This window comes from Astatotilapia calliptera, chromosome 2, assembly GCF_964374335.1.
Source record: "Astatotilapia calliptera chromosome 2, fAstCal68.1, whole genome shotgun sequence".
Classification (NCBI taxonomy): Eukaryota; Metazoa; Chordata; class Actinopteri; order Cichliformes; family Cichlidae; genus Astatotilapia; species Astatotilapia calliptera.
Window position 1 is genome coordinate 2880252 of NC_137423.1, and position 14749 is coordinate 2895000.

The 14749-nt window shown below is 41.0% G+C and overlaps 1 protein-coding gene across 1 annotated transcript in view; it reads right to left on the minus strand.

The window, feature by feature from the left end:
* LOC113030020 (alpha-1,3-mannosyl-glycoprotein 4-beta-N-acetylglucosaminyltransferase B) overlaps nucleotides 1-14749 on the minus strand; it is a 37577-nt gene that overhangs the window by 1051 nt on the left and 21777 nt on the right. The window contains exons 11-14 of the mRNA XM_026181054.2: nucleotides 10980-11173; nucleotides 7420-7498; nucleotides 2180-2246; nucleotides 1277-1389 (exon numbers count right to left, since the gene is read on the minus strand). Coding sequence (XP_026036839.2) covers nucleotides 1277-1389; nucleotides 2180-2246; nucleotides 7420-7498; nucleotides 10980-11173 — 453 coding nt within the window. The remainder of the gene's footprint in view (nucleotides 1-1276; nucleotides 1390-2179; nucleotides 2247-7419; nucleotides 7499-10979; nucleotides 11174-14749) is intronic.

Here is a 14749-nt window from a genome sequence, read left to right on the forward strand (position 1 = left end):
ATCACCACGAAGGAAAACAGTCTGTGGTCGTCCGAGTTTGGTGATTTTTGTGTCACAGGTCTACGTGTTTAATACAGGGACTTCCACAGCCTTTTCAACAGCGCTGCGGACCGCGGGGTGGGGGCGGGCAGTGTTTTGGAAATGACAGTCTTCATTACAAAGCTTTCTTCGTTATGAATTAGCATACATGTTTTTATTGAACATTTGAAGAACCAGCAAAAAAACCAGAAACTCTTGTAGAGAACATAAAGTCAGAGATAGAAAAGACAAGGAGCAGGTGCATCTAGTACAGGTAGAGCAGCTGCAAAAACCCACAGAGCCCAGCAGCCAGCAACAAATCCTGGATCCTTTGCTTTTAGTTAGCAGTTAGCATTAGCAGCGTATCCTGCGTCCGATGTGAAAGGACTTTTATGCTGCGCACTGTGACTCACAGCAATGGTCCCGGGTCAGCCCTGACGTTGTGTTAAACTAATCCTAAAGTAATAATGTATTTCTAACCACTGATATAGCACAACTTTATCCTTTCAACAGCTGCTGAAAGTTAGGGGACCTAGCTGCTATCGGATATTTATATAGAGATCCTCCAGCTTCAAACTGTATCACCCTTCAAGGACCTGCAGTTCAAAAAAGCGCCCCTCTGACAGCCAAACCCATCTGTTCTCTGATTGGATTGTTACATTTGTGATTGACATGACATTGACCAATCAGATGAAAGGAAGAAAAATAGGGTCAAAATTCGTACTTGTAACTTGCAGGGTTTTTTTTCTAAGTCCACACACAAATCTTTTTTACAAGTACAAAATATTTATGACCACATTTTGAGCCCATATGAAACCACAACATTGACTCTTTTCTTGTACTAGTTGCCACAACTCCTGTTTCCTGATGATCTTCAGTGCACTCTGTGGGAGTGGGGGTGCAGCCGTATGTGAAGTGGCTGGGATACTGATGGGAGAAACTGCTGCATCCAGAGCATGTGGCCTACTAGCACTACTGTGAGCTGACCACAGTGGTACTGAGTCCGTTTTAAAGGTTCATCTTAAGAATCAGCAACTTGAATGACAGAAATCCAACAAGATACTTTGATCACATACATTTCATAACATCAAATTACATCATGTGACATAAGAACAGGGAAGAACTGTTTGTTTGATGGCTGCTTGCTTTTAGTTTTGTGCATTTCTTTTTTTTTTACTGTTTTTATTTATTTATTTTCTTACACGAGATTGTTTTTAAGTGCATAAAAACACACTTAACACAAGTATTTGGGTCAGACCTCACTCAGCAGAGCCCAGACATCGGAGTCGGAGTGGACCACCAGGCGCAGTGCAGAGACCGGCTGCAGTGCTGCTTCAATCTTTCCTTCAGCTAATCCATTCACAAATTCACCTGGAAACACACAGCAGTAGGTTGGTTGTGTGTGTGTGTGTGTGTGTGGGGGGGGGGGGGGGGGGTGTCTATAAAAAGCACAGGTAACAGAGTAACTTCCTTTTCTCATATAATGCAAAAGCTTTTTCAAACATGCGAAATACTTAGTGCTGTGAACACGTTTAATGGTAATAAGAACAAACTAAGAACAGCTGCTCAGAGCTTTGGTGAAGTACTCTCCCAGAACAAGAACACCACAAAGGGACTGGCTAACAGAGGCAGAACAGTCCTGATTATGAAGGATCCCTACAAGGCTGTGACACCATCAAACTACTGGCCAATTACCTGCCGCTTTATAACAGGGAAGCTTCACTCAGGCATCACAGCAGAGGTTCAAAGCACCAGCTGCTGGTACAACAGGTAGAGCAACCTGAGCAGCGGCTAAATGTACAATAATATTTCCCTTTTAGAATAATAAGTAGCTACTTCATCCTCGGCCATACAGCGTTTAATAGGAACCTGTTGGCATGCTTTTCCTTCTTCATTAGTTTCAACCCTCTCCAGGCAGGCGTTGCAGATTTACAACAGTTAAAAACTAACAACCTGATTCCCCCACATACATATTTTATGAGGTTTTTTTACTCAGAAGTACCACTGCAGGACTTGGTTGTGCATTAGCAACTAAAACTTAATTTGAGCCTGAGAGGGTTAACACAGATGGTTGATGAATAATGTGTGATTGCTGCTAAATGTACGATAAATGAGCGTTTTTGAGACGCTGGGAGCCCCTTCCTTTGGTTTATGCACTTACCAACAATGATGAAGCCATTGCCCGACTCCCTGTAATGAGGAATGGCCACTTTGTGTCTTGCCAGCACCTAAAAGAAGAAAACAAGTATCTCAGGTGTAAAAGGCACAACAGTGACATTTGCCTATCATTTGGAGTTCAGCATGATCAGCAGGAGCTGTGGTATTCCAGAGACAGCGGGTAACGTATTCCCCACAGAAGCAAACATGGATGATTATATTTTAAAAACTGTGCCACAGACGAACAACAGACCTCAGAGTCGTGGTCAATCACATGACCACTTCAAGATGACAAAGCAACAAGGTGACATATACCAGGTTTTAAATTGTGTTGATGGGCCAGTAAAACCAGAGTCATGATAAACAATATGTACGCGTGTTTTTTCCTGAATAGTTTCGTCACGTTTAACGTCTAAAGACAGCGCAGCGAGCGCTCTCTGCTTATGAGCAAAACATAAAAAACTAAACAAAAAACAGCCCGTTCGTGTTGGTGGAAAAATGCACCATGTCGACCAATCAGAAATGACATGGCAACATGATGTTTGGTTGTTTAGGAAGAGAGAGAGAGAGAGTTTTGAGATGTGACGTTTAGCGTGTTTGGAGTGTGTAGTTCATGTGTTGTCTTGTGTAGTTAGTGTGTAGTGTTGTGGATAGTTTTGTGTTGTGTGTCAGAACAATGAGGCGACTGCTGTCTCCAGGTAGAAACAGGAGTGACACACCTGCTGCTGTCAGACCTGCAGGTATCAGGCTGTGATGTTTCCTTTATAGTGGACAGAAATATTTGGAGTGGCACAAATAACTTGTGTGGCATCTTATTGAAGAACAGCTGATTGTTCTGTAAATAGTTTATTTTATTTTTTTAAAAAGGGTAAAAGGTAAATGGCTGCAAATATCTTTGTTGTTTGCAAAACTTGTGCACATGAAATTTAAAGTTATGAAATATGATTCAATAAACATGTTTGTGGTTGTTACAGTAAAAAATATAAAATCCGAGTAGAAAGTTATATTTTTTGTCTGATTGTAGATCAATTGTGTTACTACAGTTTGTCAAAATGAAAACATAACTGTAAATTCAGACACGTGAGGAAGAAAAGTGGTTAAAAATGGCCAATTATACCCTGGAGCCCAGAGGGCTAAACTTTTTTTTTTTTTAAAGTAACACAATAGTTACTTTTCAAGTAATTAATTACTTTTAGAATCTTCTAACTCACTAACTCAGTTACTTTTTTGAAGAAGTAACTAGTAACTATAATTAATTACTTTTTCAAAGCAACTTGCCCAACACTGGTAATGCTGCCCATGTTTATGGAACAATTACGAACTTGTAAATTTATGTAACGACCACACGTGTTGTCTTTTTGGTTACCTTACTGCTTTGGCATTTTTACAGGTTTTTATGAAGTCCTATCAGGACATGTAGTCAGAGTCAACGAGTAATATAAGGGGAGAAATCATGCGATTATATGTCATCATTTGAAAGTGTAAACTCAGTACAAGCACTAGTACCGTTTCCAAACTGAAGGTGTGCCAAGAAGACGTCACCACAAGAAGACTGAGGACGCGCAGGCAGTCTTCTGCAGAGTTTTAGTCAGTTTTAAGCTGAGGTTTGCGCGACATATTCCCGACAGCTCTCTACCCATACAATCAGAATAGACTGCACACATAGGTGCCATCTGTCTCTGATGTCATAGCACTTCAAAATGAGAGATGGCTCAGGGTCATGTGATTTAGCCCCAACTATAAGGTTTATCCAAAAGTTTTGAATCTAATCTTAAAAGAAGAGAGGATGTCTGTCTCCCAAATCCAAACTGGTAAGACATCATGGTATTAGAGAAATAACTCTCTCTCTGTGCTCCCACTGCAGCATTTTGAATTAACTGGAGGCTTTTCAGGAACTTTTAGAACAACCTAATCCTGGTCTGCAGCAGTCCAGCCCCAAAGCATCGGCATCACTCGGAGACAGGATATAACTTTAGAGATGCTCTGTGGATGAAAGCAGCGCTACATATTTGCTTCATTTGGACCCTGAAGGACAAGATTTCTCTCAGTGTTGCTGGAGGCTAAGCTAATGCCATCCTGGTTAGAAACAATGTTACTAAGATTTTTCAGGTCGAGTAACATAATCTCAGTTTTGTCTGAGATCAGAAGTAAGAAATTAGAAGTCAGCCAGCCTTTTATGTCTTTAAGACATGACTTTGAATCAGCAGTCCAACGTTTTTTGCGCCACGTGTCGGTTTAATATCAGACGGTATTTTCACCTTTAAGCTGTCTTTGATAGGACAAAGACAAAAACTGTATTTTGTAAATATAATAATAGCAAACGTGAATTCACTGTGTAATCGTGTAACTTTGTTAGCAGCGCCCTCCTGAAATTCGCAGACAACACAGAGTAACATCCTCCTCTCTGCCCCTTAACGCTCTCTGGTCACTATGGTAACGTGTAAATATTTCTTTCAAAATAAGACACACAGCTACACCACGGGAAAAGACCCCGGGAAACAGAGTTAACCATAAATTTCACACCTGAGCCCAACTCTCCCGGCCCGGTACCAAACGGCTCACAGACCGGTACCGGTGCCCTGGTTGTTGGGGACTGCTGCTTTAAATTGGTGTCATCCAGCTTCATAGCTCAATACATCTGGGTATGACCCGCAAAAATAAAATGTATACGTATGCAATAAAATGTACATGTTTTTTTTCTTTGTGACTGGAACATTTTATTTGTGGTGAAATTCATTATTAGTTCAGATAAAACAGGTAAAAAAGGAAGACTTGGCCCTGACTGTCAGCCTGGCAACAGTGCTGAAAGAAGCCTGGGGTTATCTCATTTTACTACATCAGTAGCCAGTAGTAAAATGACCTAGTCTGTGGAAGGGTTTTTGTAGAGCTGCAAACTATCCTTCCGTGCAAAACAAAGTTCTTTTAAATGAGTGCAATGTCATTTCCTCTCCAGTTTTCAAGTTATCTGTCTTACATCAGGGGATCAAACCTCTGATTTCAAGCTTTTTTCAGAGGAGCCACAGTTTTCTGCAACGTATGCAGTGAGGATGTAACACGAGATATTTGACTTCTGAGAATAACATTTACATAGCTGCTCTACATTATTGTGGCATATTCTTCCACTGAAGAAGATAAGAAGGAAGCACCTTTAAAAAAAATTATTACCATGCTTTTTATTGTTTTTTAATGTCTCTGTAAAGAACTTTGAATCACCTTGTTGTTGAATTGTGCTCTATAAATAAACTTGCCTTGCCTTACAGCACTTTCCTAAAAAAAAAGAAGAAGAGTGTACTGAAACTGTGCAGTCCATTATTGTAAAATGGACGTTACTGTCCAGACAGATTTGGGTTATTGGTCAGTTTCTATGTCGTGTGTGATCAAAACAGTCAGTCAGTTCATTCATATTTAGCAAAGAGTAACAATGCAGTGTAGGGGTTGTCATTTGGCGCATCCACGTGAATGTTATGAGCAACAATTCAGGTAAAAAGTCTAAGAAATCAGACAGAAACAAACCCAACTTCTTCATGTGTTAGAGGGTAACAAGGCCAAGAGTGAGGCTTTCAAATGAATCATGAATCTGTCAAATTATTTGGATTTCTTGATAATTCTTTGAGTAAAAATTTGCTGCCACTCGTCCTCAGCCTGTGCTGTGAGGACCCAGATAGCGGTTTAGCAGAACTCTGGGAGGGTTATTCATTTAGACAAATTCATCCAGCTGCAGCCAGGTTTTTGAAGGAAAACAAAATAAATCTGTATTTTGATCAATTATTAAATCAGTTATTAACTTAGAAAAGAGTAACATAATACTGGATAGTCCACATTTGATCATTTTACTGTTTGAGTCAAAAGTTCTATTTAGCTGATCTGGGAACAGACACGGACTCTGGGAACTAGTGATGTCATTCTGTTAAAATACATAATGGCAAAAAGAAACTAGCCCTCGCAGTCAATCACGATCACTTATGAGAAGTTTAAAGGCCTCAGCTGCTTATGCTGTGTATCTTAGACAAACTATACAGACTTGGTGTAATTTCCCCGGGTACACTCTGTGCTATGAGGCCTGATCAGACATCCACAATTACTTTGCTTCCACATCTGCAGCGTTATTGTTTGAAACGGCTGTTTTATGGTTGTGATCAGTTGCACAACTGTGGGATTTGTCTGTGCGTGACTGCGACTGAAAAACTTGTTGTGAGTGGTGATAGTTTCCATCTTATCTATTTTAATTCTTTTTATCACATTATCCCTCTGTTCAGCACTTTGGCCGACACTTGATGTCTTTTAAATGTGCTCTATAAATAAAGATGACTTGACTTGAGTCACTTGGATGAGATGAAACGTTTCTCCCACTGACACTGCTGTGTGCAGATGAGCAGAATCAACTGTCCTGGCCTTTAAGGAACCACATCTAGCACTGGATATTTCATAATAAAAAATAAAAACAGAAATCTTGTTCCAATCCTTTGTTTGTTTGTTGTTATTGTGAACTGAAAAGCTTGTGGACCTGGAACTAAACGATGAGGTTTCCCTCTTATCTTCCACACAGGGATTCCATGTCTGTCTAACTTTACTCAAAGGCCACCGCTGGCCTGACCACTTTTCCCCTTCAGCGTGACACACACACACACACACACACACACACACACACACACACACACACACACACACACACACACACACACACGGCTAAATAGAGGCAGCAGGCTGATAGCAGATAGCTTGTTGTGGTAGATGTTTCTTGTTGCCTTGCTACTCTTTTCATCAACACCCGAGATGAAAACCAAGACCCACTCAACCGCAACATTAGAACTAAAGAATACACGCCCAGAAAATAAGCACACGCACACACAACTAAGGGAACAACTAAGCTGTAGTGCCTCTTCACCTCACTGTACAATACCTTGTGCAATACTTTTGTAAATAGTCAACAGTGCAATAGACTCAATACTTGAAATGTGCAATTCACTTGTATTTTTATTTTTATTCCTATTTATTCTATTTATCCCCTTTGTATATTTTATTTATATATGTGTGTGTGTGTGTGTGTGTGTGTGTGTGTGTGTGTGTGTGTGTGTGTGTGTGTGTGTGTGTGTGTGTGTGTGTGTGTGTGTGTATATATATATATAATATTCTGTAACTGTAACTTCTGTCAGTGTTGTGCTTTTGGAAACCGAATTTCCCAGAGGAACCCACCCGAGGGATTAATAAAGTTCTATCTTATCTTATCTTACACACGTTACTCACACTGCTAGGCAGTACTTCCACCGTTGTATTGAAGAATTTATCTCCATTGGTCTCGATATTTCCACTGCGAAACAGGTACCTGCATTGTTAAAGAAAAGAGCACAGGTGGAATATAAATACACCAAACTGGTAACATCTACACACAAAGATGCTCCTGGGCTCAAATACTGCACGCAGCATTATTATCACGTCATATCAGTTTCATTTCTAAATTACATTTTCCTTTAAACTGGCGTTCATGTTCATTTGTGCAATGAAAAAAAAAAACCCCAACAAACTTCAACCTATCACTTTAAACTTTACTGCTCTAACATACAGAAATGATTCTGAATAATAACTGAAACCTGTGCAAAGATGTTTTAAACTGCTACAGCATCACTTGACAGGAGGAAAATATTTAAAATTGAACAAAGAAACTGTCATTTTTCTAGTTTTCGTCTTGATGCATTTTTGTAGTTGGTTCATATTATGGAGGGAAGTCATTCTTTGGAACCAAGCAAACAGCTGTGTGACTACCAGACAGTCCTGTCAGCACAGGATCACAGTCTGGCACATGTACTGTACAGGAAAAGTCATGAAGCTCATACAGTTAGAATGTTGACTTTCCAGAAAGACGTGCTGCAACCAATCATCGATTTTTGTTCGACCATAACAGCACAGGTTTCACAAAACGAGTGACATACTGACTCTGATGCTCCAGTTTCTCTTTACTTAGTAGCACAAGGAGATTTAAACATTCTTAGGAAATACATCACACATTAAATAATCAGTTCTTATCAAATTTGGTAGAGAATATGAGTGCTAGCGTTTTTTAAAAAGATTCTCAGATTACTATCTGAGTATCTTTTTCCTGTGCAGTATCTTTGATGTACTTAAGACTGCGCTCTTCTGGAGCCACTCGCCCAGTTTGGGCGTCACTGCCCTGAGTACTCCAATTACCACGGGGACTACTAATGCGTTCACCTTCCACATCTTCTCTCGCTCTTCTCTCAATCATTGGGACTTCTTGAGCCACCCATATTCCTTCTTCCTGATATCTGTTAGTTACACATTTTAAATCTCATGTTTTGAAAGCCCGGTTGGTTAGCCATCACCGTTTGTCTGTACATGTTCCACAGAATCTTAGCTCGGTCATTTTCAATCACCCTAGCGGGTGATAGTATACCGATGTTTCGGTATACTATGGCAGCCGCTTGGTTATGGCGTTCCATGTATGCTAGCATCTTGCACCAGCCTGCACCTGGGGTCTTGCCTGGTGTGATAGATCCCAGCCTCTGTGCTGTCAGACACTTCCTCTACCTGGTCCATTATGGTTCTTCTCCTTGCTCCTCTTCTTTCTCTGGTTTCTCACCAAGCACGTGGTTGGTTGTGGCCATCTTCCTGATGTACTCCTGGGTTTCTTGGGGATAAGGGCGGTCCGGCCTTAATTTTGGGTGCATCTCATCCGGTAGCAGCTGGTTCCTTTGTGCTGCTAGACATTCACTGAGTGCAGTTAGCTTCTTTAGCCAGCAGGAGTGAATCATGTCAGGGTGTGCTGCTGTCCAACTCTTTATAGTGGAAACCTTTTCTTGGATTTCTGCCATTGTGATGGTTGGTCCTGTTTAGGGAGGTTGCTGTGGTCTATTCTTAGATCCACTAGTCAATAAGGATTGTTGTTATACGTTGTGTCCTTCTCCTATATGTTCTTCCAGTATTGCTCTGTCTCCAGACTCTATGGGGTTGTTCTCACATTGCTTCCCTACTACTGAGAGTACAGCTTGGATAGTTCAGTGGGGCAGGGCTGGTTTATTCTCCTGGGTCCTATCGGTCTTGTTCAAGCAGTTAGCCAAGGCTTTGAGTCTTTGTTTGACTGTCTCTAAGGCCTCAGGTAGTGGCAGTTTGTTGTACAACAATCTGCCACTACAATCTTCATTAATCCTTTCTGCCATTCTGATAGTTGGCTAACCTCCCTCCATGCAGCCTTGATTTCCAGTTTTCCATGGAGGGTACGGCTCCTTGTAGCCGTTGTTCATCTTATTGTCAAGCATCTGAATGATCACCAGTATTGGGGAGTAATGGAATACATGTACCGCCGTTACGTATTTAAAATACAAACTATGAGTAACTGTATTTCGTTACAGTTACCATTTAAAAAGGTGGTATTCAGAATACAGTTACTTTGCTGAAATAAAGGGATTACACGGCGGTCTTTTCCTGTTTCATATGTTCGGCTATGCCCTCTCTATTTTTGGTTTCCACGCCCCAAACAAAACAGGCATTAAGAGGCTCTAATGTCTGTGTCTCAATCTCGCCGCCCATGTCACCACTGCTTGCAGCAGCATAATGACGTGAAGAAATACGTTAAAGAATTATTCACAAAAATGATTTAATATGAAGGCAGAGTGTTACAGGCATCGCCCTAAAGCATGCAGCCTGATGGGCAGTGTAGTCCGTGCTGCAGGGAGAATGGACTGCCATACCCGTTATGTGTCTGTGAGCGAGGGAGGGAGAAAAAGGAAAAGTACGAGCTGTCACCGAGCAGAAACGGGAGCTGGAAGCAAGTAAATATAATAATAACCACTGCAGCCAAGAAGAGAGCCTGACGAGCCCAGCTGTAAGTAAGCTATTAAGACTCGACTGTACGCTGTGTTCGTGTTTTCCTCTGAAACAATAAGTTCCATTGGAGCAGCCTTTCAACGCCTCTTTCTAAAACTTGACCCAGACAACAAAGTAAAGCTAGTTTTCGGCTACGAGCCCGACGTATTAGCCAGAGGTCCCTTTACTACGGTTTGGAGCCGCGGACCTGTTTTATATACGCGAGGAATCGTTTTCTATACGAGATCGCTGCAAATATATTCAGATTTAAAAATCTAGTTGGTATTGATATGGAGAGTAACCTTCAGTAAAAGTAATAAATCACACAGCAATAGTACATTCATGTAGTTGTAAAAAGCATGATAATATATTAAGTAATCCAAAGTATTCAGAATACGTTACTGTCACTGAGTAACGTAACGGAATACGTTACAGAATACATTTTGGGGCATGTAATCTGTAATCTGTAGTGGAATACATTTTAAAAGTAACCTTCCCAACACTGATGATCACTGTTGCTGTGGTGTACATCAGTCAGTTTCAGTAATGGTCACAGTAGGGATTGTTTCTAATGCTGCATTCACATCGTCTAGTAGACTTTCAGAGGGTACTTCATGTTTTCCAGCTTAGCCATGACCTTCACTTTCGGGTCAGCTGCTCTCACATTCAACACCTTCGACGCACCAGTTGCTATTAGGGCTTGGTACCCAATCTCTGAGGGTGGTGATAATGACATTTCCCCCTGACCCAACATCCTAGCTCTGCCTTGCCGCAGCATTTGTGCTGTACCTTGTCATCCTCTAGCTGCTGCTTGTTTCATGCGTGTGTATGAATGAAAGCAGTTTGTAAAGCAGTTTAATGTGCAGACTGGGTCACCATCATTTGTGTTTTTGTCCTCTTCTTTTCTTCTTTTTTTTTTTTTTTAAATAGAAAACATTCATTTGCAAAATTTACGGAATGTATGGAAAATAACTAAACAAACTAACCCAGAAGTGTAGACTGGCTGGGAGAAGTTGAAGAGGATGTAGTCACCCTGGAGGGGAGTTATTGCCCAGAAGAAATCTCGTCCTTCGTAAGCACTTTTCAAACTGTGCGTCTGGTAGTGTTTCAAAGTGCTGCTCACCTCTGCAGGTGGGTTATTGTGAGCCTTGTACAGCGTCTGCTTCCCAAAGTCTTTGTCCTGAAGTGGATAAGAGAAAGAAGAGAAAAATATCTTTGCACATACCACAGCACATCCACAGGCGAGAACACTTAACAGAAGGCCGCTGAAGGCCCCATCCAAAGTTGTGTTTCTTAATGTTTACAGGCCTCCCAAATACTGCACAGACTTTTTTAATGACCTCAGTGAACTGCTGTCTGTGATCTGTGTTGATTTTGACTGTGTAATTATTGCTGGGGATTTTAACATTCATGTGGACAACCCTCAGGACAAAGGGACTAAAGACCTGAGTAACACTCTGGGCAACTTTGGGCTGACTCAGCATGTAACAGAGGCCACACATAATAGAGGACACACTCTTGACCTACTGATCTCCAAAGGCCTGAGCATTTCAAAGGTTACTGTGTCTGATGTGGGCGTGTCTGATCATTACTGTGTTTTCTTTGAAAGTAAAATCTCAGCCCACACAAATATATCAACAACAGTGATCACAAAACGGTGTATAACTGAACACAGTAGTGCAATTTTTAACCAGGTCTTCCCATTAACACCTGACCTGCCCAGAGGGTCAGTCAATGAGCTCGTCAATAGCTTCAATGCTAACATGTTAAATGTAATGGACACTATTGCTCCCATTAAGGTGAAGGTTATCTCTGGAAGGAAAAAGTCTCCATGGAGAAACTCCACACTGGTGAAAAATGAAAAAAGAGAGTGTAGGAAAGCTGAGCGCAGATGGAGAAAAACAAACCTCCAGGTTCATTATGACATTTATAAAGAGAAACTTCACAATTATAATTTACAACTGAGGAATGCAAGGAGGTCCTACTTCTCTGACATCATCACTAAAAACAGCCATAATGCTCGGGTCTTATTTTCTACAGTTGACAGGCTAACAAACCCTCCTGTGCCAGTGGCAGCTGAACTTCATTCGACCATGGCCTGCAATGACTTTGCCAAATTCTTCACAGAAAAAATCCAAAAAATTAGACAAGCAATTGGTACATCAACAGCAGATCCAGGATATGTACTGTGTCCACCAAAAAACTGTTTAAACACCATCAAACAGTTTCACCCTATTAACAGCAAAGACCTGGAGGACATCTTAGGTCAACTGAACTCCTCCTCCTGCTGTTTAGATGTCCTGCCAACAAGTTTTTTCAAAAAGGTCTCAAAGACTTTAGAGTCAGACCTGTTACAGATCGCCAACTTTTCTTTATTATCAGGTGTGTTTCCAGAATCACTAAAAACTGCTGTAATCAAACCTATACTGAAAAAGGACAATCTTGACAAGACACAAATGAACAACTACAGGCCGATCTCAAATCTCCCATTTTTAAGTAAGATCACTGAAAAAGCAGTTTCCCAACAGCTCAGTTACTTCTTAAAACAGAATAATTGCTACGATGCCTTCCAGTCAGGTTTTAGACAGAACCACAGCACTGAAACCGCTCTGACCAAAGTGTTTAATGACATATGTCTGAATACAGACAGTGGAAAAATGTCAGTCCTAGTTTTACTGGATCTCAGTGCAGCATTTGATACAGTTGACCACAACATATTACTCAAACGACTGGAGAACTGGGCAGGTCTTTCAGGAACTGTACTAAACTGGTTCAAAACATACGTAGAAAACAGGAAATACTTTGTATCAATAGGTAACTTCACATCTGAGCAGACAAGTATCACATGTGGAGTTCCCCAAGGTTCCATCTTGGGACCCCTTCTGTTTAACATCTACATGCTCCCACTGGCACAGATTATAAAGAACAACAAAATAAACTACCACAGCTATGCAGATGACACACAAATATATATCACAATGTCACCAGGAGCCCGAGGCCCTGTACAGGCTCTTGGTAAATGCATTGAGGAAATCAATGACTGGTTGTGCCACAATTTTCTCCAGCTAAACAAAAACAAAACTGAGGTAATAGTCTTTGGCGCCAAAGAAAAACGATTACAGGTCACCAGAGAACTTCAATCTATACATCTAAAAACCACAAACCAGGCGAGAAATGTGGGTGTAGTGATGGATGCAGACCTAAACTTAGAAAAACACATTAAGACAATAACAAAATCAGCTTACTATCACCTCAAGAATATATCAAGGATAAAAGATCTGATGTCTCAACAGGACCTGGAAAAACTAGTCCATGCATTCATCTTTAGTAGGCTTGATTACTGTAACAGCATCTTTACAGGTCTACCTAAAAAAATCAGTCAGACAACTACAGCTCATTCAGAACTCTGCTGCTCGAGTCCTCACTAAGACCAAAAAAGTGGACCACATCAGTCCAGCTCTGAGGTCCTTACACTGGCTGCCTGTCCGTCAGAGGATAGACTTTAAAGTTCTGATGCTGGCCTATAAAGCTCTGAATGGTTTAGGACCAAAATACATCAATGACCTCCTGACCCAGTAGGAACCTTCCAGATCCCTCAGGTCATCTGGATCCGGTCTTTTATCAGTTCCCAGAGTCAGAACCAGACACGGAGAAGCTGCATTCAGCTTTTATGCTCCTTATATCTGGAACAAACTCCCAGAAAGCCTCAGATCAGCTGAAACACTCAGTTTATTTAAATCCAGGTTGAAGACTCACCTGTTCTCAGCTGCATTTGAATAAAGCACCAAATCCACACTTTAAGCTTAAATTTCAAAACTTACATTTAACTACTGATTTTATCTACTGTTCTGATTTTATCTGTTTTGATTTTATATACTGTTGTTTGTTTGTTAGTTAGTTAGTTTATTTGCTTGTTTTAATCAATTTTAAATCATGCTTTTTATTTGTTCTTGTTTCTAATGTCTCTGTAAAGCACTTTGAATCACCTTGTTGTTGAATTGTGCTATACAAATAAACTTGCCTTGCCTTAACAACATGAATGAATGATTCTGGGTCAATTCAAAACACATACAGTTAAAATGCTAAAGCTGCACATTCACATTATATGCCAGTGTTCATGTTAAATCAGGCTGTGCTGTCATGTAGCTACTCCATGACAAACACCATAATTCTTTCACACTCATCTCAGTCGCTTTCTCTTGTCTTGAACTCTATTGTCAGCTAAGCAAACAGCAGATCAACAACATTTTTTCTGCTCAGGTTAAACTGTACGGCTGATCCTATAGGGCCTTGGAGTTGACGTCACGCCGCAATGCACTGTGGGAGCGCGGCACCATTTCAGCAGGCCACGAATCAAAACAACCACACTGTGTTGGAAGGAAGATTGCTACGAACCACACTTAAAAGCAGCTCAAAATAAAAACGACGGTATAGAGACAGATTGCGTCCGGATGCAAAGACACGGTACTTGCAAAAAATAGCGTGCACTGGAAATGTGGACCCGTATGAAATAACGACAGTGGAGTAGAAACACTAGGCCAACCGCTATTGACTTACGGTGTGTCCACACCGAACAGAGCGTCAGGTTTACATGTAAAGTCAATGGAAAAGTGCGATGACACGCGATTGCGGGTCCCGCGAAAATTCCGAAGCAGATTTGCGTCGCGAAAACACGTGAAACGCGCGTCAGTGTAGCGCGTCTGGCGCGTTTGACTCGCAAACAAACCCAGTTTTTGAGTTTTTGTGTTGCATTTTG